The sequence below is a fragment of the Pan troglodytes genome, chromosome X, assembly GCF_028858775.2.
Source record: "Pan troglodytes isolate AG18354 chromosome X, NHGRI_mPanTro3-v2.0_pri, whole genome shotgun sequence".
Classification (NCBI taxonomy): Eukaryota; Metazoa; Chordata; class Mammalia; order Primates; family Hominidae; genus Pan; species Pan troglodytes.
The window spans coordinates 106043715-106071506 of record NC_072421.2 but is presented as its reverse complement, the minus strand read 5'-3'; the positions used below and the strand labels follow the sequence as shown (position 1 = coordinate 106071506).

The window sequence follows — 27792 nt, the reverse complement described above, 5'->3', positions numbered from 1 at the left end:
TAAATGAAGACTAAAAAAAAAAACTTACAAGTCCAGGAGGTCCAGGTGGGCCAGTGTCACCTTTTTGGCCCTGTTCAATGCAATTGTAAAATAGGTTAGTAAAATTCACATGAAAACATCAATTTCCTCAAGAATATAAGAGAAACTTTCCAAAAAGACCCAGAAATCAATCATAAAATACCTCAAATGAGAAATGCAACATGAAGTAATGAAACAATTCTGAGCTAAGCCTAACCTGTGATGTTGTCTCAGATTTACTAGCTATATAATCTTCACCAAGTTAATTAACTTCTCTGGTTTATATAGAAAGAATAAAGATTTTTGGACCAGAGTTTTAAGGTATTTCTAGTTGTAATATTCTTTGATTTTTAAGATTCCTATTTCTAGCCAACTACAAATACTCTATAAAGAAGATAATAGAAAAAAAATGGTAGCACTAGAATCAGTGAAAAAATTACATTTTTTTTTTTTTTTTTTTTTTTACATTTAGCCATGTTTCTTCTCATAAAACTAGTCAAGGACATAAATGTAGTGCCATTTCTATTAGTGACAGATATTTTAGATGTGATGGACTTAACTATCATCAATAATAGCTAGTAAATCTGAATTGCTTTCATGAGCTTGCTCTTAGAAGCTAATGAAAGACAAGTTCAGATAAAACTTTTATCCTTGATTAGTAGCTACAACAGCATGAAAAAAACCACAATATTCAATATTCAAATGTTACTCCACTACTGGCCAAGACACAAGGATGGTCTTTTTCATACTTCTATTCTGACTCTAGACTTGTTCATAGAAGCCATCCATCTATATACAAATACTATTTGACAAAAAATCATCTTATCGGAGTATTTCCTACCTCCATCTATTCTAATTGTGCCTTTTAAGCCATGCTAGAACTTGGACCTAAATTAAAAATAAACCACCATTAAAATATGTGCCTTCTGGGTACATTCAAGTTTGTAACGCCTTTCCTTCCTTGCCTGAAAAACCAAAAAGCTTTCAGTTTTTGATACGAAGCAATTAAAAACAAGAGGGATTGGAGGACTGGTTATTTTGTGCCCTGCTAAAAATCTGGTAATTGTATGCTTCATACAATCTTTCAAAGTCACTTGAAAAATAGGTAACTAAATAAATGACCTCAGTCAGACTGCATTGGCCCAGTAGGGGGGAAAAAACAACAAAGAATTAGCCACAGACTTACAGACAATAATTGCATACAGAATGGAAATGTTTAGTGGCGACGTTCTACATTCACAGTTATAAGCCTTTTTAGTAAGAGGACCTCACTAAAATAGTGCTGAATTCTCTTTGTGGAAAAAAAGAAGTTTTGCCGATACATGCTCAAAGTAAAGGCAATGACTTTTCACAGTGGAAATGCTAAAGTTAAACAATGCTTAATGTATTTCTGCAACATGGACTGTGATTTATGGCAATGGAATAAAATTTAGCAAGTGTGGTATAAAAGAAAAATGAGCAAAAGATGAATAAAGAAGGCATATTTTGAATATAAAAGCTAGTTATGTAGACTTTTTCCATTTATAACTCAAGCCTGGGAGAAGAAAAGGATTATTTTAGCTAGACTAAACCAGTCACTTCAAAGTATTAAAATTCTTACCTTTTCACCATCCCTTCCGGGTTCACCAGGGTAACCAGGATCACCAGGCAAACCCTTTAAAACATAGAGGATAGGGTGACATCAGCACAAATGATGGGGTTAGGAAATCTCCAAAGATTGTCTTCTCCATAGAAGCAATGAGAATACTGGCAAAAATGGTCAGTCAGAATTAACTTTCAGAACTTAACCAAAGCTTGCAGCAATTCAAGGAGTGTTTTCTCAGAAAAAAAAAAAAAAAAAAAAAAAAAGCTGAATCTTGGTGAGAACTCAGAGCTTTGTGGCATTTTAACTTGCTCTATTCCCACCACCTCTCAGAGATTTATGGCATTTTAACTTGCTCTATTCCCACCACCTCTCCTCACAATCAAGGTGAAAACCAGCAGCCTAGCAGCAATTGGAGAGGAAAGAACAGGGTTGGAGCTCCTTCAAAGCCCCATTTCCAGAGAATTATCATTATTTGATCTGTCTGCTGGTTCAAAAGAAGGCTATTTGCAAGGCTGCCTTTATTTGACCCAACTTGGGTTCTCCCAGTGCAAACAGAGAACAAGAGAACAGCCTCCCCACCCCGCAACCCCAATTTGTTGAAAACACTAAGAGGCAATTGTTGAATATCACAGCTGCCTGAATCAAGACAAAGACCAATTGTTCCAAAAGAAGCCAGGAACTGAGGCCCTGAATTTACCTCTTGATATTTTATAATATAAAATATTTTTGAACTAGAGATTGTAAGTTGAGGATTGCCTGTTTAGTAAAATATCCTAAACCAATTTATCTGAATTTAGTAATTCTAACCTGTCTTGTTAAGAATTATCCTTTTCCCTTAGAATAACTTGCAAATTTCATCAAATATTCTCTCTGTCTTTGAAAAACTCTTGCCTACTGTGGATACTCTTGATACTGAAGCTGCTTGAAATAATGTTCTTGGACTTACATATTTTATTTCCCATGCCCCTTTTTGGTAGTAAGTAGAAGAATTACCTGTCAAAACTTTTACTGAAAAAACATGTTCACACACACAAAAAAAACTGTATGGGAATATTTATATTCATATAAATGTTTTTATATGAATATAAAAGTTTTATTCATAATGGCCAAAACACAGAAATAACCAAAATATCCTTCAATGTGTAAATGGACAAACAAACCATGATATATTCAAACTATCAAATACTACTCAGCAATAAAAAAATGAACTGATACACAATTCAATGTATTATGTTATGTGAAAGGATCCTGATTCGAAAGGCTACATACAATATGATCCAATGTATCTGACATTTGGGAATAGGCAAAATTAAAGAGATTGACAAAAGATCAGTCATTACAAGGGGGTTGGGATAGGGGAATAGGGAGGGGATAACTAAAAAAGAGCAGGAGGGAACTTTTGAAGGTGATGGAAGTGTTCTTGATTATGGTGGTGGTGACACAACTGTATGTATTTGTCAAACACAGAACTGTAAACTAAAAATAGTTCCTTTTACTTTATGTAAATTATATCTCAATATATCTGACTTTAAAAAATAGAGGAACCTCAAATTTATATTTGGTGTAACTGGATTGTTTGTAATGCAAAGGATAAATGCTTGAGGGGATGAATACCCCATTCTCTGTGATGTCCTTATTTCACATTACATACATGTATCAAAACATCTCATGTACCTCATAAATAAATATATACACCTACTATGTACTCACAAAATTTTTTAAAAATTGAAAATTATATTCAAAAGACAAAGACTGGATAATTTCAATTCATTTAAACTATTTCCAGACCCCACAATTTTTGTCATACTGCTTCTCTGCCACCTTATGTTATACCAACACATAAATGTCTCCAGTTTTGCAGGGGGAAAGAACCTTAGCTACTTACAGGAATTCCTGGTTGGCCATTTTCTCCATCTTTGCCTGGTTTACCCTATAGGATACAAAGAAATGATAGGGCAACAACATACATTTGTTAGTTAGGAAGCATAAAGTTAAAGAATATAACAAGCTTTATTCCTGGCTTGGACTATATTAAGTAGACTTTTTAGACATCAACATTATAATGTCAGTAGTGATATTTTGAAACAATGGAAGTAAGATGTAGGAAGAAAGAATAAAATCACACACACACACACACACACACATTTAGAATTTTTTTGCAAAGAATATTAGCAGTTACATCACTTACTCTTTTGCCTGGCTCTCCTTGCTCACCCTTCTCACCTTTCTCACCACCTGGGGGACCCTGTACACATAAAAATAGTTTCACAATGGTTCATGGGATACTGTGTACCAATACCAATTTACATTAAATGATGCTAAAGCACTTTAGGTACTTACTGGAGGACCACGTATCCCTGGAGGTCCAGGAGGCCCTCGGTCACCAGGAAGTCCCTATGCAGTAGTAGGGGAAAGGAAATCAATGTTAATACTGGAACATGCATTTTCATTCTAAGCACTAGAGCTAGCTAGGAGCATTTTTAATAAACTGAACCACAGCTACATCTATGTTGGAGCAACATGGTTAGAGCTGGAGGCTATAATCCTAAGTGAATTAATGCATGAACAAAAAATCAAATACCACATGTTCTCACTTATAACTGAGAACTAAACATTGGGGACACAAGGACATAAAGATGGCAACAATAGACACTGGGGACTACTAAGAGTAGAGGGAGGCAGGTAATACTTGTAAAACTAACTTCTGAGTACTATGTTCACTACCTGGCTGATGGGATCTGTACCCCAAACCTCAGCATCACACAATATACCTATGTGACAAACCTGTACATGTACCCCCTGTATCTAAAATAAAGGTTGACTTTTTTAAATAATAAAATAAAATAAAAATAAATCTCCCCCTAAAAAAATTAAACTGAACTGAATACTCATGTAGTACAACCAAAGATAATAGGGTGTTTCTAACTTAAAGTTGAAATCTTCTAGGCAAAATTAACTAGAGCTATCTTTGCTCATTTCAGTTAATTTTTTGTCTATATACAAGCCAAGATTTGAGGTAAATAACAAGGCAACACTTAAAATGAAAATAATGACAACTTTTTATTCTTATAAAATATTTTATAAAAAGCAAGAATACCTAAAACAAAGAGATTTTGGGGTCACACGGCATACATATATTTTGGGAGATAATTAAATGGCCAAATTCATATTGATGATAGAGTTTCAATACAACTTTTCCTTTATTCTTAACTTTCTTATTCACATTTAAGTGAAACAAAAATGCACACATTCTGTTTGTTAAAGTGTGGGCCAGTATGCTTTAAAAATATATCTAATTTCCCTCATCTACTCTAGCAAAAGCAGGGTATCAGATAATTATTTCTAAACACAACAAAGGTTTATAGAGTAACATTATCTTTCTCCTTGCATATCAGTGAAATGTAGGGAACACTGTCATCATTCTGACTTACCATAACCTAATTTTATACATGAATGGATTCTTCAAATAGCCAAAAATGGAAATAACCCAAATGCCCATCAACTGATGAATAAATGGATAAACAAAATGTAGACTATTTACACAATGAAATATTATTCAGCCATAAAAAGGAATGAAGCACTGATATGTGCTGCAAAGTGATTTAACATGAAAACACTATGCTAAGTAAAAGAAGCCAGACACAGAAGACCACATATTATATGATTCCATTTATATGAAATATCCAGAATAGAAAAATTTACAGAGCCAAGAAGTAGATTAGTGATTACCTAGGGCTGGTCAATTTGGGGAGAAATAAGGAGTACAACTAACATAGGTATGGAGATTTTTTTGAGGAAGCCTCAGAATTTTCTAAAGTTAGATTGCACTGATAGTTTCACTACCCTGTGAATGCACTAAAAAAAAATTGAATTGTACACTTTAAATGGGTGGATTATATGTATGTAGACTGTATCTTGATAAAGTTATTTTGAAAATTTAATGATCTTGGCCAGGCGTGGTGGCTTATGCCTGGAATCCCAACACTTTGGGAGGCTGAGGCGGGCAGATCACGAGGTCAGGAGTTCGAGACCAGTCTGGCCAACATGGTGAAACCCCGTCTCTACTAAAAATACAATAATTAGCAGGGCGTGGTGGTGGGCACCTGTAATCCCAGCTACTTGGGAAGCTGAGGCAGGAGAATCACTTGAACCTGGAAGGCGGAGGTTGCAGTGAGCCAAGATTATGCCATTGCACTCCAGCCTGGGTGACAAGAGCAAGACTTAGTCTCAAAAAAAAAAAAAAAAAAAAATTAATAATCTCAAATCCTTGTTATTTAAAAAAAATACCCTTATATATAACCACATTTCAGCTTATAATGCATTTTAATGGAATTCCACTTACATAGAAATATTATTTTTAACTTTTTATCATTTTATTTTTTTCAGCTTTATTGAGGTATAACTGACAAATTAAAAACTGTATATATCTAAGGTGTAAACAATGTGATGTTTTGATATACATATACGTTGTGATGTGATTACCACCATCAAACTAATTAACATATCCATAGCAAGATTTTCATTGACTTCCTCCCTACTTACTCACCTGATCTCCTTTCTGAAACTCTACATCAATTGGTCTTTTCTGTTCACTGATCTGCCCAGGTGGCCCAGGTGGGCCCTGAAGACCTTGCTCACCCTGTTTGCAAGATAAAATAAGACAGTGGTGATACTTCATAACCTCCACAGACAGTAATATAACATGTAAGATAAGATAACTTCAAGAAGCAAGAGAAAGAAAAAGACAGTTCAAATGACTACAAAAAGAGAAAGCTGAGGGCTGAATAACCAGCTCTCTTTCTTTACTCACTTTTTCACCTTTGGGTCCCTGGAAATTTAAGCCCATATTCCCCTGGAGAGAGAAGTTTCCATTTAAAAATCTCACTGACAGTAAGAAAAGGAATCCACACCAAATAAAAGATATAAAGAAAAAGAAAATTACCTTAGGTCCTGGAAGTCCTGGTGGACCAGGAGGGCCCTAAGAAGAGAAGACAAAAGAGAAAATAAAATGTTATATTAATAAGTTAATTTTAAAAGTTATTTAGTTTCAGAAAGAGTAAGATGTGAAAAAGCCCATCAAAATAGTATTTTCTTGTTTGTTTTCATTTTAGTCAGAGACACACATTTTAATTGATTAAAATGAGCTAGATGAATGTGAGTACCTCTGATGACAAAATAGAAATGGGCAAGAGAAAAAAGCTGGGATGGGCAGAGGTAGAGAGGTAGCCCCATTGTCAAAAATCAATTCAAAAGTTAATGTCAACAGACCCATCAAATTTTTCACATCAGAATTATAGGTAAACTTAGGTACCATAAAGCAATTAACTCTAATTAACTCTCAAGTTCTAAAAAGCATGTGTTTATTTTTTAAAATCCAGTTTGATTTTTATACAATATGACTTTGTGTATCTGAGAATGTTTCAAGGTTTAAAAAATTAAATAGGCACCTTTCTGCTCAAGTATGTTGCCTCTTAACCTCAATGGGCCTATTTATTTATATATTGTATCTTGGTGGCATTTCTTTCTTTCTTTCTTTCTTTCTTTTTTTTTTTTTTTGAGAAGGAGTTTCCCTCTTGTTGCCCAGGCTGGAGTGCAATGGAACGATCTTGGCTCACCACAACCTCCACCTCCTGGGTTCAAGCGATTTTCCTGTCTCAGCCTCCCGAGTAGCTGGGATTACAGGCATGTGCCACCATGCCTGGCTAATTTTTTGTATTTTTAGTAGAGATGGGGTTTCTCCACATTGGTCAGGCTGATCTCAAACTCCCAACCTCAGGTGATCCACCCACCTTAGCCTCCCAAAGTGCTGGGATTACAGGCATGAGCCACAGCACCTGGCCTCTTGGTGGCATTTCTAAGATTTGGCTTCACCTGTTGAATTAGCGTTAATTCAAGGAATATCCAGAAACGTAAAGTGAATCGGTTAAGTGGCCACAATGGTTGAGGAAATTCAAGGTGTAACAATATACTCAAGGGGCACCAATGTTCCAACAGCAGAATTAGGAAAAAGTGCGAAAGTCCATAGTTTCATGCTTTGCATGAAGTCTACAACTAAAACAAACGAAAGGGTTTTCTCATCTTCCCCCAAAAAGTTACAGGAAAGCAGAAATCACAATCTTTTCTGGTAGATTCTTCTAGCAGTTATCAAACATTATTTCCTTCACTCAAAAGTGCAGGACCAATTGTCACAAACAAAAATGTACAACCTATAAAGGTATAATGAAAACTGTCACTTAAATATATGGTAGATGAGAGATAGAGTGGCACATGAGAAATTACTTCTACTGAAATACAATTTTGTTGCCCTTTTAAGAGGGCAACAGCAAAGCTGTAAGTCCAAAACATGACTTGAATGAAATCTAAGTATTGCAGAAGTAAAAATACTTAGAATTTACTAGGATAGAAAATAAGAGTGACTATAGAGCTAGTAAAGTAAGAGAACCGGTTGCACATTCAGGATCTGTAGAAGTTTTTGGGGTACAAAAACCTGTGACCAATTGCATAGTGATCACTCCCCTCACCAATTCTACTGTTTTGTCCCAGGTGCCTAGGAAATGAGAGCCAATATTTTTTATGAAGCCCTGCTTTTGCTCTTCTTAAACAAACAATTGCAGTTTGAAGAAACATGTTTCATCAAGTGATTAGAAAACTGCCTTAAAAGACTTTCTGAAATGGCCAGAATTGACTTCAACACTGATACATCAAGAGCAACCAACAAAATATTTCATTGTAAATCTTTCCTTTTATATACCTCATTTTTCCATCTATAAAATGGAGCCATTACTTAGAATGCATATTATTCACCATATCATTGTAAAGCCACCTTTAAATAAGAAAATTATAAATTATGAATGTTGAGAATGCATTATGTTTTCAAGTATTATAAATAATATTAATATTCCTGAAAGAAGTCAGAAAGGAAAGGGGGGGAAATTAAATTAAAGAAGAGAGCTTACCATCAAACCTGGTGGTCCTGGGGGACCAATTGGCCCTGGTATACCAGTGGGACCAGGTAGGCCCTGTTATAAAGTGAGTAAAGAAAATGATGAAAAAAAAGAAAAACAAGCCCCTCATTGTATTTTTTCTTTTTTTACACAAAGTCTCACTTGTGTCGCCCAGGCTGGAGGGCAATGGCATGATCTCAACTCACTGCAACCTCCGCCTCCTGGGTTCAAGCAATTCTCCTGCCTCAGCCTCCTGAGTAGCTGAGATTACAGGCACCTGCCACCAGGTCCGGCTAATTATCGTATTTTTAGTAGAGACGGGGTTTCACCATGTTGGCCAGGCTGGTCTTGATCTCATGACTTGGCCTCCCAAAGTGCCAGGATTACAGGCGTGAGCCACTGTGCCCGGCCCCCTAATTGTATCTTACAAAGAACTAAATGGATGAAATTTAGACTTCATTTAAACTTCAGTCGTCATTGGAATTCTGCTCTACAATTTTATCATTCAGCAATATTATAAGTGAAATTTTAAAATGCAAAGGGATAAAAGGATTAAGTAATTATAAGAAAACTTGTGGTTTAAAGTGGTAAATAAACATAAGACAAATAATAAGGAAAATTTACAAAACAAAGTGATAAAGGTATGCATTTAGTTAGGGCTTTTATGCTACCAATGAGAAGGGAAAGGCTACTACTTTCAAGATAGCTTCTCTAATTTTAAAATAGATAAGATTAAAGACAGAGGGAAATGAGAGGAACTGGGATAAATTATAAGAGAATGATACAAGTGTTATGGAATAATTTGGCATGTTAAAAACTGAAAATTTGGCCTACAATCTAGCAATTCTATACTTAGATATAAATCATGGATTTTTTTTTGTAATGAAAAAATTGTAGGCTGGGCACAGAGGCTTACACCTGTAATCCTCATACTTTTGGAGGCCTAAGCAGGAGGATCACTTGAGCTCAGATGTTTGAGACCAGCCTTGGCAACATGGTGAGAACTTGTCTCCACGAAAATTTTCAAAAAGTAGCCAGGTGTGGTGATGTGCACCTATGGTCCCAGCTACTCAGGAAGCTGAGGTGGGAGGATTGCTTAAGCCCAGGAGGTTAAGACTGCAGTGAGCCATGATCATGCCACTGCACTCCGGTCTGGGCAAGAGTGCAAGATGCTATCTCAAAACAACAACAACAACAACAAACACCACATAAAACAAAAAACACCAAATGGTAGTATGTTCACAAATGGAAAGTTATATGAAAGTGAAACGGAGTGAACTAAAGCCATATCCAATAATATGGATGAATCTTAGCATATCAAGTAGAAAAAGTAAGTTGCAGAAAACTACATAAATATTACATTATTTTATAAAGCAAAGCTAAATATTCTATTGCTTAGAAATATATGCATATATAATAAAGCTATTTTTAAGGCACAGATGGTAGCTATGTCTTGGGGGAATGCAGAAGGATTTGATTACCAAAGGGGACACAGGTTGATTCAAAATTATTTGTAATTTTCTAGCTCTTAAATGTTGTTCACTTTATAGTTATGCTTCATAACATACATATATTTTGCATGTATTCTGTTGTATTTTCAAATATTACTTCATAACAATTTATAAAATATAAAGGGCAAGATTGAGTGAATTTTAAAAACTATGGATGGGTGATACCAAGTAAGGAATGACAAGGTAGCTAATGAAAAAAGTCCCCAATCTTGTATCTTAGTGATAAACTACCAGGAAGTTTTGATTTTTCATTTTTGGCAAAGGATTCGATTATCATGAAATATAAACCCTAAGAAATTGACCTCCTAATCTATACTCAAAAGTTACTGCTCTCTCTATGCATGTTTTCTGTAGGCTAAAATTTTTTTCTTAAGATTACATTTGATGTTCACCATGCATAAACTGTATTCCTTCAGCCTTCAAAATACGTTCATATATTATGCATAACTGATAGTGTTACAAATGATATATCTTAATATATTCAATGGGACTTCCATAATTTTTATTTTTAATTAGGTCTTTTGTAAATGTACAAAAGACCCTACTGCTCTCCACAGTACAAGAATAAGAATATAGAACCCTATTTCTGCTGCCAATCCCCAAAACACTGGATAGAAAGGCAAAAGAATGAAGCCGATGTTGTTAAAATTCTCCCTGGTCCAGACTGCTTTTATTTTCAGGTAGAAAGTACATGTAATGTCTAGTAAACATCTGATGATAATTTTTATGACAAAAACAGAGAGTACTAAAGGTTGAGGGATTGTTGTAATCTTCTGGTTTAATCAATATAGCAAAAAAAGAAAATCACTGGATACTTACTTGTATTCCAGGAGGACCTGGATATCCTGGATTACCCTTTGGTCCTGGCAGTGATGACATAATTATACTACCTGGTTCACCCTAAAAGAAGCCATCAATGGAAGTTCTAAGACACAGTTATTATACATGAAAACCAGCAAAACCAGAAAAATGATCTGAAGATTCAATTTGTAACAGAGATGTACTAAAAGATTAGGCCATCTCAGTAATAAAAATGATAAGTTTACCTTTTAAAGGAAAATGAGGAAGTGGCCAGAGTACACTGAAGAACAGTAGATTTATTAAGAGTGTAGTACCTTCAGTTACTCATTTAAAAATATGTAGTAAATATTAAGTATTTGCCAACAATTGTGGTAGGTTCTGGGTAATCAGTAATGGAGAAGATAAACAAGGCCTCTGTTCTCATAAAGCTAACAATATAATGGGAAAATACAGACCCTAATATGTAAAAATATAAGATGACAATATCAAGGGCTGTGAATATTAAGGGCTATGAAGAAAAATAACATGGTACAATAATTGAAAAAAAAAAAACTAGTGGAGAAAATTAGCTTGGGTAGTCAAAGAAGGGCAATCTGTGAAGGTAACATTCAGGTTAAGACCTGAAGGATAATAAGGAGTCATCCAGGCAAAGATAGGAGGAAGAATATTAGGCAAAGTAAACCATATATACAAAAGACCCTAAAAGCAAAACGTTTGGCACATCCCAATAACTAAATGCAGACTGATGTGGTCAGTGAGCTAAGGGATAAGTTTAGTGGTTTAAGATAAGGCTGTCAATGTAGGCAAGGACCAGAGCATGCAGTTCTTACAAACAAACTATGGACTTTACCTTAGATACACAGTAGAAAGCCCTTGAAGGTTTATAAGCATATTAAATTATCAATTAACACTTTTAAAATGTCATTCTTGGTTGCTTTGTAAAGAATAAAACAGGATGGGAGGTAAGGGCGGAGTAGTGGTGAAAAAAAGAGACTAGAGACTACGTAAGAGGTTATTGCAGTAATCCAGATGAGACATTATGATTAACGTGGTAACAGTGGGAATGAAGAAAAGTGGATGAATTTAAGGTGCCTTTTACAGGCACACTTAGTGTTTAGTGATGGAATTGAATGAGGAGGTGTGTGAAGGAATGGAAGATATAAATATTAACTCCCAGGTTTTGAGATCATGTAAAAGTGTACATAACATATAAAGATGCAAATTTGAGATATGAGGACCACAGGGAGAAGCGGGTTTATTTTGTGGGTGGATTAACTTGGAACATGTGGAGATGTCAGAGAGGCTGATGAATACACATAGCTAACTCAGAAGAAAAGTCTCATTTGGTATTTAGTAACTAGATAGTAATCAATAATATGGGCATTAGTAATATTTCTGGGCATTGCAGGGAAGAAGGAGTACAGACTGTGACCTGATGCTTGATGGACATAAAATAATGACCTTACATAGAAGACTGCAAATTAACCAGAGGTGTAGAAGAAAAATCAGGAAAGGATAGTGTCACAGAGGCCAGGGAAAAAAGTAATTCTACAGAGAGTAGGTGGTTAACTGTATCAAAGTGTAAGAAGATGAAGACTTAAAGTGTCAGCAAAGAAACTCAAGTCTGATATACACATTTTCAAGTGTATCAGCACATACAAGGTACTTAAAGCCATGGGAACACAGGAGACTACTTAAGGAGAGCTTGTAAGTTTACACCTGCACAACTTCTAGAAACATCGATTTTAAGACAGAAGTTTGAGTCATTATCCTATTGAAGTTGCCGGCTTTCCTAATATTTTATTCAAAACATTTGTTCCCCAGAATGAGATGCTTACCTTCATACCTGGGATCCCAGGGGGTCCCTATTATTAAAAAGAAAAGGGATTATTTTATATGTATGAGAGAGAAACACGCCAATTACAGAATGCTTTCTAAATAGAGTATAAAATGAGTAGACTGCTGTAGCGTCATTTCTGAATAGGATATACCTTAGGATACTTAGAGGTGACATTTATATACATACAAAATCCTTGCTTTTCCCCAGGAGAAAGCTATATTACCAACTTCTTTTTGAAACATTTTCCTCTAGTTTATTACTTTAAAATGTATTACTTTGTTCCACATGAATGCATTGGGCTCTCTCACTACATTTCTGCTTCTTTTGTTAATTCCTGTGTTCATCATAATCCCAAATTTTATAACTTACTGGAGGACCCTGTAAACCAGGAAAACCGGGACTGCCTGGAAATCCACGTTCTCCCTAGAAGGAGTTAAAAATAAAGAGCATGGAGGAACAAGAAACAAAGAATAACTATACCATCAAGATATGACTTCTTGAAAAGATTTCTATAAAAGCCATTTTGAAACATGCCAGATTGCCAAAAAGTTCATTAGCCTTCACTTTCCAATTACTTCAATATCAACTATCCATATCAATTCAACTTTTATCCCAATTCATCTATCCCAATTAGAAGTAAAGAAAAAAAATCATCTACCTCAGTTCTTTTCTTCCAACAAAGATATTTTGAGACGATCACGCCACAAATTCTATCATCACATTTAATAGTTAATGATCTGCCCCATTTCCTGCCCATGTGTTATATAGATTCTTATTTTAACTGCTCTATTGCATTTTTCTTTTATTGTAAACTATTTCAAATTATTTTTGTAAAGGGGAAAAGATGGTAAGAAAGAAGGCCATTAATATCACCAAGAGGACAATAATAGCAATAGTTCTAGCAATTGCAGGTCATTATGTTTTCTAGGCACCCAGCTTTTCTCACTCACTATTGTAAAGTACTAATATGGACACTTGGTTTAGAAAACAAAAGCTGAAATTCCTGTAGAAGAACACCAAAGCAACCTCCTTTCAAATACCTGTATGCCACGGTAATCCTAGAAACAACTTCATCAGAAGGTTTGAAAGAATAAAATTACTACTGTTGTGTGTCTTTGTGAGTCCAATACCCTTCTCTCCACCTTGTTACACATGGAAAAAGTAGGTCCCGAGAGAAAGGAAGTGGCCTAGACATCAAGTTTAAAAGACAGAAAAAGAAAAAAACCTATACATTGTGGCTCCAACTTTAAAGTTCATTCTTTTACTTACATAGTAAGAAATATAAGAAAAGCATTCAGACTTTAAAAATATGCATAATAAATCAATTTAATTTGTTTAAAATTTGTTACTCACATAATTGGAAGCCTGAAACACAAGTTAATCAATGCTCCCTTTAATCATATAGCACACTGTACTGATTATAGATACATTGGCCCTTCAAATTTGAAACTTTGGTTAGTGGTCTGTTTGTTTCTTAAAGCACACTGGCAAAAATAAATAAGTAAATAAAAATAAATAACCCGAAGAGGCACAAAAATTTAGTCCAATTTAACATGAAATGTATCAGGCAAACCAACTCCACAATGGTCTTATCACTTTAAGGTTGCCCTAGCTAAAATGAAGAACACGATTAGTCCTCATGAATCCAAAATTTTTTTTAAAAATTATTATTATTGACAAGGGTTACATTGACCTGAAGAAATACTGGAGATGAAAAGAACTGTACTGCCTCAAGTATAGAGTACAGTAATTATCACAAAATATGGCCACTGTAATGCAAAATAGTTGTTCAAGTTATTTTAAAAATATGCCCTATATAAAATCTGACATATGCCATTAGTTAGAAAGATCTGGCCGGGCGCGGTGGCTCGCACCTGTAATCCCAGCACTTTGAGAGGCTGAGGCAGGCGGATCAAGAGGTCAGGAATTCGAGACCAGCCTGACCAACATGGTGAAACCCCATCTCTACTAAAAATACAAAAAAAATTAGCTGGGCATTGTGGTGCGTGCCTGTAATCCCAGCTGCTCAGGAGGCTGAGGCAGGAGAATCACTTGAACCCGGGAGGCAGAGGTTGCAGTGAGCCGAGATCGTGACATTGCACTCCAGCATGGGCAACAGAGCAAGACTCTGTCTCAAAAAACAAAAAACAAAAAACAAACAAAAACAAAGAAAGAAAGAAAGAAGGACCTAAGGTATTTTATGAATAGTTTTACAGAATATTATGTGAAAAACAGAAAATACCAAAAGAAAATACAGAGAATAACAATATATTGCATTAACCTAAAGGAAAAGGAGAAAGGGGAGGGAATAAGAATTGGCTATAATATTGTAAGCTTACAAGCAGAGCAAATTTTCCTCATTTTTTCTTATTATCTATTACTTTATATTCAATCCAACAGTTGACTAAAGAGAAGAAACATTGGATCAGAAAAAAAAATGTTTGCTATATCTAAAGTTAGGGTTATTTAAAATTGTTAAATGTATCATCTTTGCTGATGAAGAAGTTTCAGGTTTCATACTGACAGTTTATAGTAAAAACGGATGTGCTGTATTACATATAATTTTTTAAGATTTTTCTTAAGGAAGATATTCGGCGTGTTAAAAAATCTTAAAAACATGAAATATTTGAAAACATAAATTGTACCTAGTTTTTTAATAATGGCAAAGCAAATGAATGACATTCAAAAGTATTACTTTCAACAGTTTATATAATATTTGAAACATATATATCCTAATTTCGTTTTAATTCTCATCCTACTTTATGCTAAAGTCAAAAAAGGGTTTGGTAAGTAATCTTCAACCCAATGCAATATCCCAGCTAATTATACATGTTTAATGAAATTATTGATAGTTCAATATATAGAAAATTGTAGTCAGAGCATACTTTATGTAATAGCCAAGACCTGAAGCCACTATATCCCTTCTTCTACATTCTTCATATTGATTTCTTTAGGTTTTTAAGTTAATTATTGTCAAGTATACTACCCAAGATTAAATGGATGGATCTCACCTTGGTTCCATTGCATCCAGGAATACCTTGAGGTCCTGGGGCCCCATCGTGGCCTGGCATTCCCTTTGAAAAGCGACATAACACATGTATAATATGTCTTAGATTACTTTTCAAGAGATTTCAAAGTAAAAAGTGAAATGCTACTTACAGGAAGACCTGGTGTCCCTGGAAATCCAGGAAGTCCAGGAGGACCCTATAAGAAGAAATAACATCCTTAAACTAAATGACAACCAATAAAAATAAAATAATATCCTACCTAAGGATATTATGAAAATTATTTTAGAATAGATTTGGAAAAATTGTGTCTCACTATTTATTACTACTCATTGTTCTTTGAAACATTAGAGAAAAATCTCTTACATGTGTTTAAAAGTCTCTTTTATTGAAAACTATAAAAGAAACTTCAATTTGAGGGAGCATTGTCTTCATTGCACTTATTAGGAGCAGGCAAATTCGTGAATGAAATGTCTCTTCTAACGGATAAGGATCTCCCAGGTTTGTGATGAAAAATTAATTCAGCAGGGGATGGGGGAGTGGCAAATATATTGCCACTGAAGACATTAATAGTGATCACCCCCAAAATTCTTAAATTTCTCTGTCATGATTGGCAAAAATACAAGTTTGACAATATTCTCTGTAGGTGAGACTATGGTGAAAAAGTATTCTCATATACTGCTAATGAAGATTCAAACTCTATGGAGAGAAATTTGAAAATATCTAGCAAAATTACCCATGCATTTGCCCTTTGACCTAGCATTTCACTTCTAAGAATCTGTCCTGAAGATACCCTAGAAATTATGAAACAAAATATGAGAAACAAAGTTAACAATTGCAGCATTATTATAGCTAAAGTTTAGAAACAACCATGTAACCAGTTATAGTTAAAATTAGAAACAACTTGATATGGTTTTGCTGTGTCCTCACCCAAATCTTATCTTGAATTGTAGCTCCCATAATTCCCACGTGTTGTGGGAGGGACCCGGTGGGAGATAATTGAATCATGGGGGTGGTTTCCCCCATACTGTTCTTGTGATAGTAAGTCTCACGAAATCTGATGGTTTTATAAGGTGTTTCCCTTTTCGCTTGGCTCTCATTTTTTCTTGTCTGCTGCCATGTATGATGTCCCTTTGCTCTTCCTTCATCTTCTGCCATGATTGTGAGGCCTCCGGAGCCATGTGGAACTGTGACTCCATTAAATCTCTTTCCTTTATAAATTACCTAGTCTTGGGTATGTCTTTATAAGCAGTGTGAGAACAGACTAATACACAACTCAAATGACCACCAATAGGAACATGACTAAATAAATTATGGCACATTCACATAATGTAAAACTATGATTACTATGTAAAAACTAATGATTACCTCTCAGAGGAAGATTAAAACACTAGGGAAATGGCAAGAATGAAAGAGAAGCATCTCTGACTACACCTTGTCTTATAAAACCACGTAGATGTTTTAAATAATTTAAAATTTTAAAAAAGGTAAAAAGGAAATCATTAAAAATGAAAAATAAATTGGATCCAGTGTACGTCTGTTTCAAGTTGTTGACAAAACCATACAGAGAAAAGAATTACTTCAAGTGCCTTTCATCAAACATGGTATCTTAACTCTAATTCTTTAGCAAAACTGGTCAATTCAAAGGGGGAAAACTCAACAAAGAAATAATTAATGGTTTTCAAGAATCCTATTATCCTATCATCACTATTAAAATTTAAATTTTTATTTTGTTAAGTTATACATTGTTATTTTGAAGCATATTGTAGGAAATAGGCATATTGTAGGAAAAAGCAAATAAGAAATTACATTTATGTTATTAGGAATGAACATTTTCACCTCAATAGAGAGAGAGATGAGGGGAAGAGATAATAAGTATACAAAACCTTTCTTAATTTTAAATTGCAATTGGAAGCAATAATATGAACTCATGTTAATTTTTCTCTTAGAAATACATATTTCCACTGAGAAGACACTGAAACAGTGACAAATCGAGTAGCAATAAAAACCGCTCACTTTGGGAGGCCGAGGCGGGTGGATCACGAGGTCAGGAGATCCAGACCATCCTGGTTAACACAGTGAAACCCCGTCTCTAATAAAAATCACAAAAAATTAGCCGGGCGTTGTGGTGGACGCCTGTAGTCCCAGCTACTCGGGAGGCTGAGGCAGGAGAATGGCGTGAACCCGGGAGGCGGAGCTTGCAGTGAGCCAAGATCGCGCCACTGCTCTCCAGCCTGGGTGACAGAGCGAGACTCCGTCTCCAAAAAAGAAAGAAAGAAAAAAAAAAAAAACCCTAACATTCAGACTGTGGTATCTAAATCACATTTTTCACTAAAAAGAACCTGGAATCAGAGACATGTCCCATTTCAGATCTAAAGGGGAAATGCCAAGGATGAGCATGAAAGAGCTTGTTGTGTCAAAAAGGGAGAAGTTATCAAAGATCAATGGAGTTTTCTGAAAAGAGCACAGGACAGGAGTCTACTTTAAAAGGCTTTCACAGGCAAAAGATGGGACAAATTGGCCTTCAAAAAAATGACTAAAATTGATTGAAACACACAAATTCCATGTGCATATAATGAAAAAAAAAAAGTTGAAGAATTTTCCTTGATGACCACTTGAAGTTTCTGGTGTAGCAACTCATTGTCCTATTAGAATTCCAGCTAATAAATGAATGATTAATAGAATTTTAAAAATCAGCATCTTGCAAGTCTGAGCAAAATAATGACCATCCATGGGTGCCAAATCGTTAGTCAAAGTTGACAGGGAAATTTTTGATGGCAGAATCAGGCTAATGTTATCTGAGACTACTGATCAAACCTAACATCAAAAAAAAAAAAAAAAAAAAGAAGAATAGCCTGATATTCATGCTGCATAATGTTATTCAATAGTTAAGTTCACAACACTACCTATAAAGTATACTTTTTCCTATTTTCTTTAATGTTATTGCAGTATGATTTATGCACAGCAAAATATACTAATCTTAAGCATACAGTTCTGTACCCCCAGAAAGTTCTTTAGTGCCTCTTCCAAGGCAACGTGAAATTTGCAAGAAATATGGGGGACAGAGGAACAATTTAAATGACATCATGAGGAAACAAATCAGCCAAATTCAGAATGTGGAATGCGGTACAATGACCCAGTTTTTCTGATGGCATAGTAAAACAAGCTTAATAAACAGCAACCCAAAGCAATATGTGGAACTTGCTTGGGTTGTAAATTGAATAAACCATTGTAAAAGGACATCTTTCAGACAACTGAGGAAAACTCAATGTGGACTGAACGTCAGAGTATTGAAAAACTATTACTAATGTTTAAAGGTATGATGATGGTTTAGTTGTTACGTGGTTGTTAGAGGGACATGCTGAAGTTTTCATTGGTAGAATGAATGATGTGAGGGATTTACTTTAAAATACTTCAAAAAATAAAGTGGTAAGGTATATGTTAAACAAAACTATCAAAATGTTGTTCATTTTTGAAGCTGGGTGATAGGTTCATGGGGGTTCATTATACTATATGCTCTGTACATTTGTATACATTTATCAGTTTCCACAATAATGTCTTCAAAATTCTGCGTGTCAAGAATTGCCTGTGAGCTGACACCTGAGGATGCAGAAACTATCAGGCCACCTATTCCCAAGCACTCTTGGAGTTCTAGTTGAGGGACATGGAGTATCCAAGCAATCTCAAACACCTGCAATGGAAACTGAGAAAATAGCCAATTCTTTTTAGTCTCAATAGTGCTTAGAATATAGAATATAGTTAATGTTAACTATAGGGATATTAAAAATTATTTTTTATTATTATAAAGAGCTTTAATAGTATATTGATATCAATTTTTAACAGAAAAATAAAGAATTATGTCTGCTAAAATAAACTAAGGGTTTTAAGTTTCTTCCCTGCTTCTCCAGTACCCTATCCGTATCAGTCACAAGATGCACATAAGGCAAGCTACATGATGTTAAGAAGTATATAGCAAACAGAATGTTTTTAATGTTTGTAAAATTATGCATCTACTAAATTTCTGATGATCAAATGGTTATCTTTGTCACACACGTAAACATGCTATGTCACCAACTATATATTTTATTTTCAAATTAGAGAGCTTCATCAATCTATGAACACAGTATTTCAGAGCTAAAAGGGACCTTGGAGATTGTTCTCTTTAGCTCTCTAAGTTAACAAATGAAGAAACTGAGGGTCAGAAAGCTAAATGTGATTTTTTAAAAGCCAGTACTATTTTTTAAACTACAGTTTCCTCTCAGTTGTAAAATACACTGTAAGACATATGTCAACTTAAAAGCTTTTGAGAAAAAATTATACTAAATGTACATTTCAATTTTGAGATGCATCCTTATTTTTCAGAGCCTCAAGACTTGAAAAGTCATGCACGTTAGATTTGAAGAAATGCAGTATTCCAAAAATAGTTATTCTTTAATACAGCGGTTTAAACTAAACTTATTCTCTTCTAGATACACAAAAAAATGATAATGTTTATACATGGTACACTAGGAGGATACACAGCCTGAGGTAACCAGCCTTCTGGACCTAGGCTGAGATAATCACACTGGTTAGGAAGTTCTGGTTTAAACCAACTATATGATATAGATTTTTAATTAAATGACAAACTTCAGAATTTAGGACTTTCATAATTCTCAACCATAAGCTACTTTAAAATCCTTTTATATTAAATAGACATATATATAAAAATATATGTAATAGCTATCAAAATACTAAAGAAGTGCTAGTTATAGACATATACCAACTCTTAAATTTAACTTTTTGAAGACTGTATTTATCTTCTTGGCTTTTAATATGGGTCTTTTCCAATTGTCTCATAATACTTCATTTGTTCTCTATCTGTTTCCACCAACAAAGTATTTGATATAGAGAAAATACTACTTACTCTGATTCCTTTTGGTCCTGGTGGCCCTGGAATTCCATCATCACCCTGAAAAATGCAATATTTTTAGGTTTTTTTCCGTCAAAAAAGTCCTCAAATAACTCATTTTCAATTATAAAATAGGAGATTTAAACCACTGTAAACATCTGTGAAAGTTAGTGAAAAACTTATACACCCAAGGAAGAAGCATTTATTATTGAGACTGAAAGCACTGAGGTAAATTGTATGACCCAAAATAAGAAAGGCCTTTATTTCCTGAGAAGGAAATCGCTGACATATGAATGAAACTCTATACCTGTACAGTTAATTATGAATCATACAAGAAAACAAAGATAAAATATTGATATAGTCATTCCCCAAATAATTTATTCGTAAACAAAATAGGAGCTGAAAATCTGGGCAGTTCCCATATTATGTTAATCTGCTTGCCATGCTGGTATAATGAGCATCATCTCTGAGCCTAAATATGTGCTGTTCTTGAATTTGCTGTTTTCAAACCTCTGCTTTGTTTTATAATGCACTTTGTATTGGCAGAGCGTAAGAACGATTTAAAAAGAACCATAAACTTTCCTTCCTAGCTGTCAGTTCCATGCAAAAGAACCTACCCATGTGTGTATGTTAATATATGTACCCATTTCTAGTCACAACCGCATTGCTGAGAATTTAGTCTTACCTCACTGAGTTTTCGTTAACTATTTTCTTTAAAAAATAGAATTAAAAAACCTAATTCTGCTCCAAGGAAAAGGAACTTTTAATAGCAAAAAATTGAAACCTACCTAAATAATCATCAATAGGGGACTGGCTTAATAATTTATGGTTTATACATACAATGTTAAGTTATGGTTCATATATACAATGAAATATAATGCAGTTATACAAAATGAGGAGGTTCTGTATATATTGATAATAGGATTTCTACAATGTATATTAAATTAAAAACAAAGGTCAAACAGTGTGTTTAATGTGCTACTATTTTACAAACAAAGGTGGTTAAAGTGTGTGTGGGTAACTCAGGGACTAATGGACACAGGTGAGAAGGAGATCTTTCATTGTATACCCTCTTAACTTGAGTGACATGAACGTACTGCCTATCAAAATTAACTAAATTTGATTTTTTAGAATAAAAAACCTTTGGAAAATTGCGAGTGTGCATATTAAAGAATACTCCTACAAGTTTTTTGACTTAGTATATATGTTAACATACACATGTACCAGAATACCCAATCACATAAAAGGTATAAATTCAGCCATTTGGGGAAACATGGAGTCATACTGGATGCAGAAGTACACAATGCTTCAAATTCAGAATCCTGAAAGTTTAGAAAGCAGTTTACCTTCTCTCTTTTTAGATAATTGAAATGAAAACACAAAAAAAGATTGGACTGCTTTCTAAACTTAACCTGCATACAATCACACCTTTATAAATGATCATGTTATTGTAGAATAGTCCTAGTTAATACTAAATTATTTCAAAGGAATTCTAATTTAGGTAACTTATTTTAATTTAATACAAATGTTTATTAAAACTACCATCTCTCAGCAAGCATGGGGTGCAAGAAACTCAGTCCCTAATCCCAAGTAAACTCAGATACAAGAAATGTAACTTTTCCTGTAGCTTAACTTAATTTCTCTTCCAAAACACCTATTTCTATAACATGGCTGAAGTTTAATCTCAGTCCATTGGAGTTGCCACCTCATTTTCACAAGATTGTGTCTAAGTTTTGGAGAACTTAACTAGCTCCAATATGTTGAGGAGTGTGACAGTGTAGTCCAAGCTGGTATTCATTGAGTTGTTCCATGCCAATAGTATGCATAGATTGCTGCCAAGTTACTGCTCAATTCCATCCGCTTGACTCTTTCAGATATCTCTGATACTTCTGTGCTACTCCTGGGTGCACAAGAATCATTCTGTTGCTCTTGCTCTTGATGTGCCATTAGACACAGGAAATTCAGTTGAGTAGTTCATCCACCAAAATTGTATGCACACATTTAGGGTCCTGCTGTTTTCTAAGTACTAAAGTTCTACTTGGGAAATTTAGCACAGGTCCCTTCTGCTCTTGAATCTAACAAAACTACCTGATGTAATCCTATTTTCCCAGAGATAATGACCAACATTCTCCCCAAATCTAAGCTCTGATTATAGTTAAGTGTTAAAAAATATTCATGCATTTAAATTAATTTTCTCCCTTTATTGGAAGACTACCTGGTGAGTATCCATTTGATTTCCTTAATATTGTAACAACATGATATACCACCATCATATAAAATAATAAAATTAAGAAAAAGGGTTTTAAGCCAGTTTTCCTTTCCAGGCAAATGAGGAGAAGTAGCCCTTTCATATATCAATTCACCAGTCTACCTAATACAGATGGAAAAAGGCACTCAGCCAAAAGAGTCATTAAAAAAAAAAACCCAGAAAATTCTCTGAGTCTTAAGTTCACTATTATCTCTTCCAATTCCATATCTTAATATGCACATTGAGATGCTATTCTTGCTCATGGTATAGGACAGACTGCCCACATGGCAGTCAAAAGACAGAGTCCCCACAGCTGATAGGTTGAGACTACCTCCAGATCCATGAGCTGATCCATGGGGCTGATCCATGGGGCTGGAAGGTAGGGATCTGACCTCTCTTCCCTTTCTCCTACAGACTAACCTTGTGACTTCCACCTTACTAAATTCATTGATTGCCTGTCCCGGGTAGTTCACAAGATTCTGATTTTGACAAACTAATGGATATGTCACCTATCGCTGAACCCTGCAGATAAACATCTGATTGCTGTGCTGCTGAATATTATGAATGGACGTTTCTCTAAACATGGACCATTTTAGTACTTCATGTACCCTAACTTTATTACACTGGATCTGATAGATTGCAACAATTGACTCTGATACCACAGGAAGAAAATACCTCCTGGGATGTCAACTCACTCCTGTCCCATATGGAAGCAATTGAATTATCTGGGAAAAGGGACATATGATCTGCCATTGGAGCCATTTTGGCCTCGATGGTGGTGGCAATTTATTTCTCTATTTCTGCCTCCACCTTACACAAATTTTTCAATTCCACTCAAGTACTCTGCTCACCAGGAGGGACTTCTGGCTGGTTGATCTCCATGGTAACCAATGACTCTTACATTCCCAGAACTGTGTGCACTCTTCTTGGGGTATTATTTCTTTTATAAAAATCAGGCTTTCAACATTCCTACCAATGTAACATACATAATAGGACATTGATAAGAGATACTCAAATATTCAAAACAGTCCCTCCAATTAAGCATATAACATTACATAAAACAAAATGAGAACTCCAAAACTAGATAGACTCCGGTTATTCAGGAGAATTGCCAGCTGGCATTACCTACTGTCTACTCATGGGAATACTCCAGACAACTTTTCTCACTGTGAGCATCGCTCAATTAGAAAAGTTGTCCGCAACCTGTCTTTGACCCTTGCTGAGGTCATTAATGACATTACTTCAGCTTTGGAAACAAAACAGACTAGCCTCAACTCCTTGGCCCACATAGTGTTAGCTAACCATATAGCCCTTAGCTGCCTGCTGGCCAACTGTGAGGGGTCTCTGGAATTGCCAGCACCTCATATTGCACCTAGATCAATGAAAACTGGCAAAGTAGAACAATCCATCATAAGACTTAAGAAAAAAGCCTCCTGGCTCTCTAACGTAGATCAAGTGGGCTATGGGACATCTATTACTGGCTTGGCAATAGCTGGGGCTCATGCTTACATTCAGTTCTCCAAGCAGGCCTGTTCATCCTGCTTAGAACATGATTGATCATGACCATAATCTACTGTGGCCTCAGACATTATCCTGTTTTTTGACAGAGCCCTTTAAAGTCCAACCCATTCAGGTCCATGATGGGGTAGCTTATGTTTCTCACTCAGGTCCTGAAAAATCAAGGTATGGAATTGAGAATATGGCTCTTGTCTAAACACCTATGACTGTTCGGGTCCAACCAAAGTCCTCTTGGTAGGCCTCATAAGGGACAGCTACCCTCCACACAGCAAACTTGGTGCACAGCTAATGCACTGCAATCTCTGAAGTATCAGTCAAAGATTCAGGCTCCCATGGCTGGCTGTGCTCAACTGCATTTCTGCATTTAAAGGCCTGTTTTGGTGGAGACCTTCTTATGAGAGGAGAAAGAAACCATAAAAATACTTTTTCTGCACTCTGATTCAGTACGTTTCCATCCTAGCTCTTCTCCTTCTCCCACCCTGCCCCTGGGTCCATACAACTGCAGGAGCTTTTCGTTCTGAGCTCTCTCAGCAGTCAAATGATTTCCAACATCTGTGCTGATCCATCTGACCTTTGCTGATGCTGCACCATGGGGACAAATAGAACAGTGGGGGAGTCAGCACTTTCTCCAGTTTAACTTTCTGCTTATAATATTGCAGTAAGTGAGTAAAGCTTTGACTGTTACTTTCATTTTGGCTTCTTCTCTTAATCAGCTACTCTAACAACTGGTAATTCAGCTCTCTCCAGCTCAGCTAAGCTCTTGACAGAACTTAATTTTTGTGAAGGCAGCCAATAACTACAAACAATCAACAGCATCTTCCAAAAGCATCTGAATATGGCAGTAATATTTAGTTTTTTAACAAAACACAATAAAGTACAGACTCCGTCATTCCATTGTTTCATTTACATATTAGTTTCTTGCTATAATTCAGTAACTTTTTAGTTGATGTGACACCTAGTCCCACATTTAAGATGACTTAATTCATCTGGCATTACTGGTTGGCAACATGATACATACCTTTTGTCCCCGAGGCCCTGGAGGCCCTTCTGGACCTGGAAATCCAGGCAATCCTGGGTGTCCTTCCAAACCTGGAAACCCTCTCTCTCCCTGCAATTAAATGAGAATGAAAGGTAAGGTCATTTGTGAATTTTCAAGCACAGGCATGGTTGAGATTCAAAAAGATGACATGACTATCTAGACAAAACTAACTTAATTTAATTATGTAAATTCACAGTATCTACTAACATGGGAAAACCTGTTAAGATGTGGGGGGAGAAAACACAAACCGTCTGGAAGTTATATCATATGTGGTAATCTCTTTCTTTCTTGTAAAAGTAAAAAGCATATCAGAGATGAAATGAGATTTAAACATACTGACATCAAGAGTTTAATAGGGAAGATAGCAATAAATCCAGGAAACCAGATCTGTAAGGGTTACATTAAATAAGTATGGAGCAGGGAAGAGTAAAAGGAAACCATCAGAGAAGCTCCCAGACTTGAAATTAACCAGAAAAAAACCTTCAAAACATCAAAACTTTTATTACTTTTTCTAATTGTAAAATTAATACTAAAAAGGAATACATATTCAATGTAGAAAACAAAAGTATAAAGAAAATACCACCATTAATTCCTTTACTCAGAATAATTACTTGAATTGTGACTCAGGTCTCAGTTCTAACCGCAGCCTTTATCATCACCAGGACAGGAAGACTGCCTATCTACCAGTGAGGACCCATCATATCTTATCAGCACCTTTACAGTAGGGTTGCCTGATGTGAATATCTGTACAGCCAGAAAGGTGGGGAAGCAGAGCCAGCATGTGTACTAATGCTATTTGGATTAACATATTAGGGTTAGTTAATCTGCATATAGCCAATCCTAGTAAGGGTGTAAACTCCAAAACTAGGGGATCCAGTTACACAAAGATAATTCATCACTATGAAGTTTAAGAACCCCGAAGGCTCAGAATGATGGTTTCCAGCTTTAAAAAACCAAACACCGCATGTTCTCACTCATAGGTGGGAATTGAACAATGAGAACACTTGGACACAGGAAGGGGAACATCACACACCGGGTCCTGTTGTGGGGTGGGGGGAGGGGGGAGGGATAGCATTAGGAGATATACCTAATGTAAATGACGAGTTAATGGGTGCAGCACACCAACATGGCACATGTATACATATGTAACAAACCTGCAGTTGCGCACATGTACCCTAGAACTTAAAGTACAAAATATATATATATATATATAAAAGAACCCCGAAGGACAGCTTCATGGCACGTGCTCCCAACTACAGGGTTACAAGTAGTTCCTCTACTTTTCTAAGGCTCGAAGGCTGCCTCTGGTCAGACCTCATTCTGGGAACCCTCTTAACAGATCCTACCCACAGTGACAGCCTGGACAGCACGTGAGAAAGAGAAAGCATCCATATCTACTAGGTGGCTGACTAAGGGGCCATTGAAGACACCTATCTCTAGAGGTTAAGGTACAGCACACTTTTATTTCTACTCTGAAAGTGTGTGTGTGTGTGTGTGTGTTTTGTAAGTACTAAGTTTAGTCTAAAAAGCTTAGATGATTTTATGCTGAATAATTCAACAAACATCCTATAATAAATATAAGTACTTTGAAAAGACTACTTCTGGTCAGTTTCCACTTTTCATTTCAAAGTTAATGAAGCTAATATTAGTCAATTAATGATAGATGGCAACATTCCTGTAGTTTTGACAATAATTATTACTGACATATTACTACATTTCTTATTTTCTAGACATATATCCCTTTGTTGTTTTAATTAGTGATTAAATTATGATAATTTAGTATTCATCAACCTCAACACAATTGTTTTTGAGGAAATAAAACAAGAGGAAGAAATTAAAAGTTTTAAAATTTTTAGAGCTAGATTCCCTCAAATTATTACTGGCAGAGCTAGTAGTAGAAATCTGATCACAAGTTTCAGTCAGAAAGAAAGCACAAAGGAAAAAAAATCTAGTTACAGTAGATTTTCATGAGAGGAAAACAGGTACATTTTGGGATCTCAGCTGGTATTTAGAGCATATCTCTGCCAAAACTGGAGGATAATACTTGAAGAAAGCCATATTTTCTCAGAAGCAAAACTGCTATCTCGCCTACAGATAAGAGAGGAATAAGCTAAAAATTTTAAGTGGAGGTGCTAAAAAGCTTAATTTTGTTGATATTAATAAAACCATATACCTATAAATGATATATCCTGAAATCTCCTTGCACTACAGTCAAATAATATCATGGTCCTATCTAGCAGAGTGAGCAATATTATAGTAAAGAAGAGAGAAGGGCAACTACCAGACAGTAGCAAAAGGAATTCAAAGATCAATACCACAGCCTTTGAAAGGTACTAAGGTTACTAAGTAGAAATTATAGAAGCCTTGAGCGAGGATGTGGTGGGGATGGGATCCT

At 35.4% G+C, this 27792-nt stretch overlaps 1 protein-coding gene across 1 annotated transcript in view; it reads right to left on the bottom strand.

Moving 5' to 3' along the window:
- COL4A5 (collagen type IV alpha 5 chain) overlaps positions 1-27792 on the bottom strand; it is a 257711-nt gene that overhangs the window by 112866 nt on the left and 117053 nt on the right. Inside the window, exons 3-18 of the mRNA XM_016942896.4 lie at positions 25377-25466; positions 20608-20652; positions 15859-15903; positions 15711-15773; positions 13069-13122; positions 12698-12724; positions 10878-10958; positions 8560-8622; positions 6546-6581; positions 6414-6455; positions 6150-6242; positions 3944-3997; positions 3792-3848; positions 3489-3533; positions 1619-1672; positions 29-70 (exon numbers count right to left, since the gene is read on the bottom strand). Of these exons, the coding sequence (XP_016798385.2) occupies positions 29-70; positions 1619-1672; positions 3489-3533; positions 3792-3848; positions 3944-3997; positions 6150-6242; positions 6414-6455; positions 6546-6581; positions 8560-8622; positions 10878-10958; positions 12698-12724; positions 13069-13122; positions 15711-15773; positions 15859-15903; positions 20608-20652; positions 25377-25466 (891 nt within the window). The remainder of the gene's footprint in view (positions 1-28; positions 71-1618; positions 1673-3488; positions 3534-3791; positions 3849-3943; positions 3998-6149; positions 6243-6413; positions 6456-6545; positions 6582-8559; positions 8623-10877; positions 10959-12697; positions 12725-13068; positions 13123-15710; positions 15774-15858; positions 15904-20607; positions 20653-25376; positions 25467-27792) is intronic.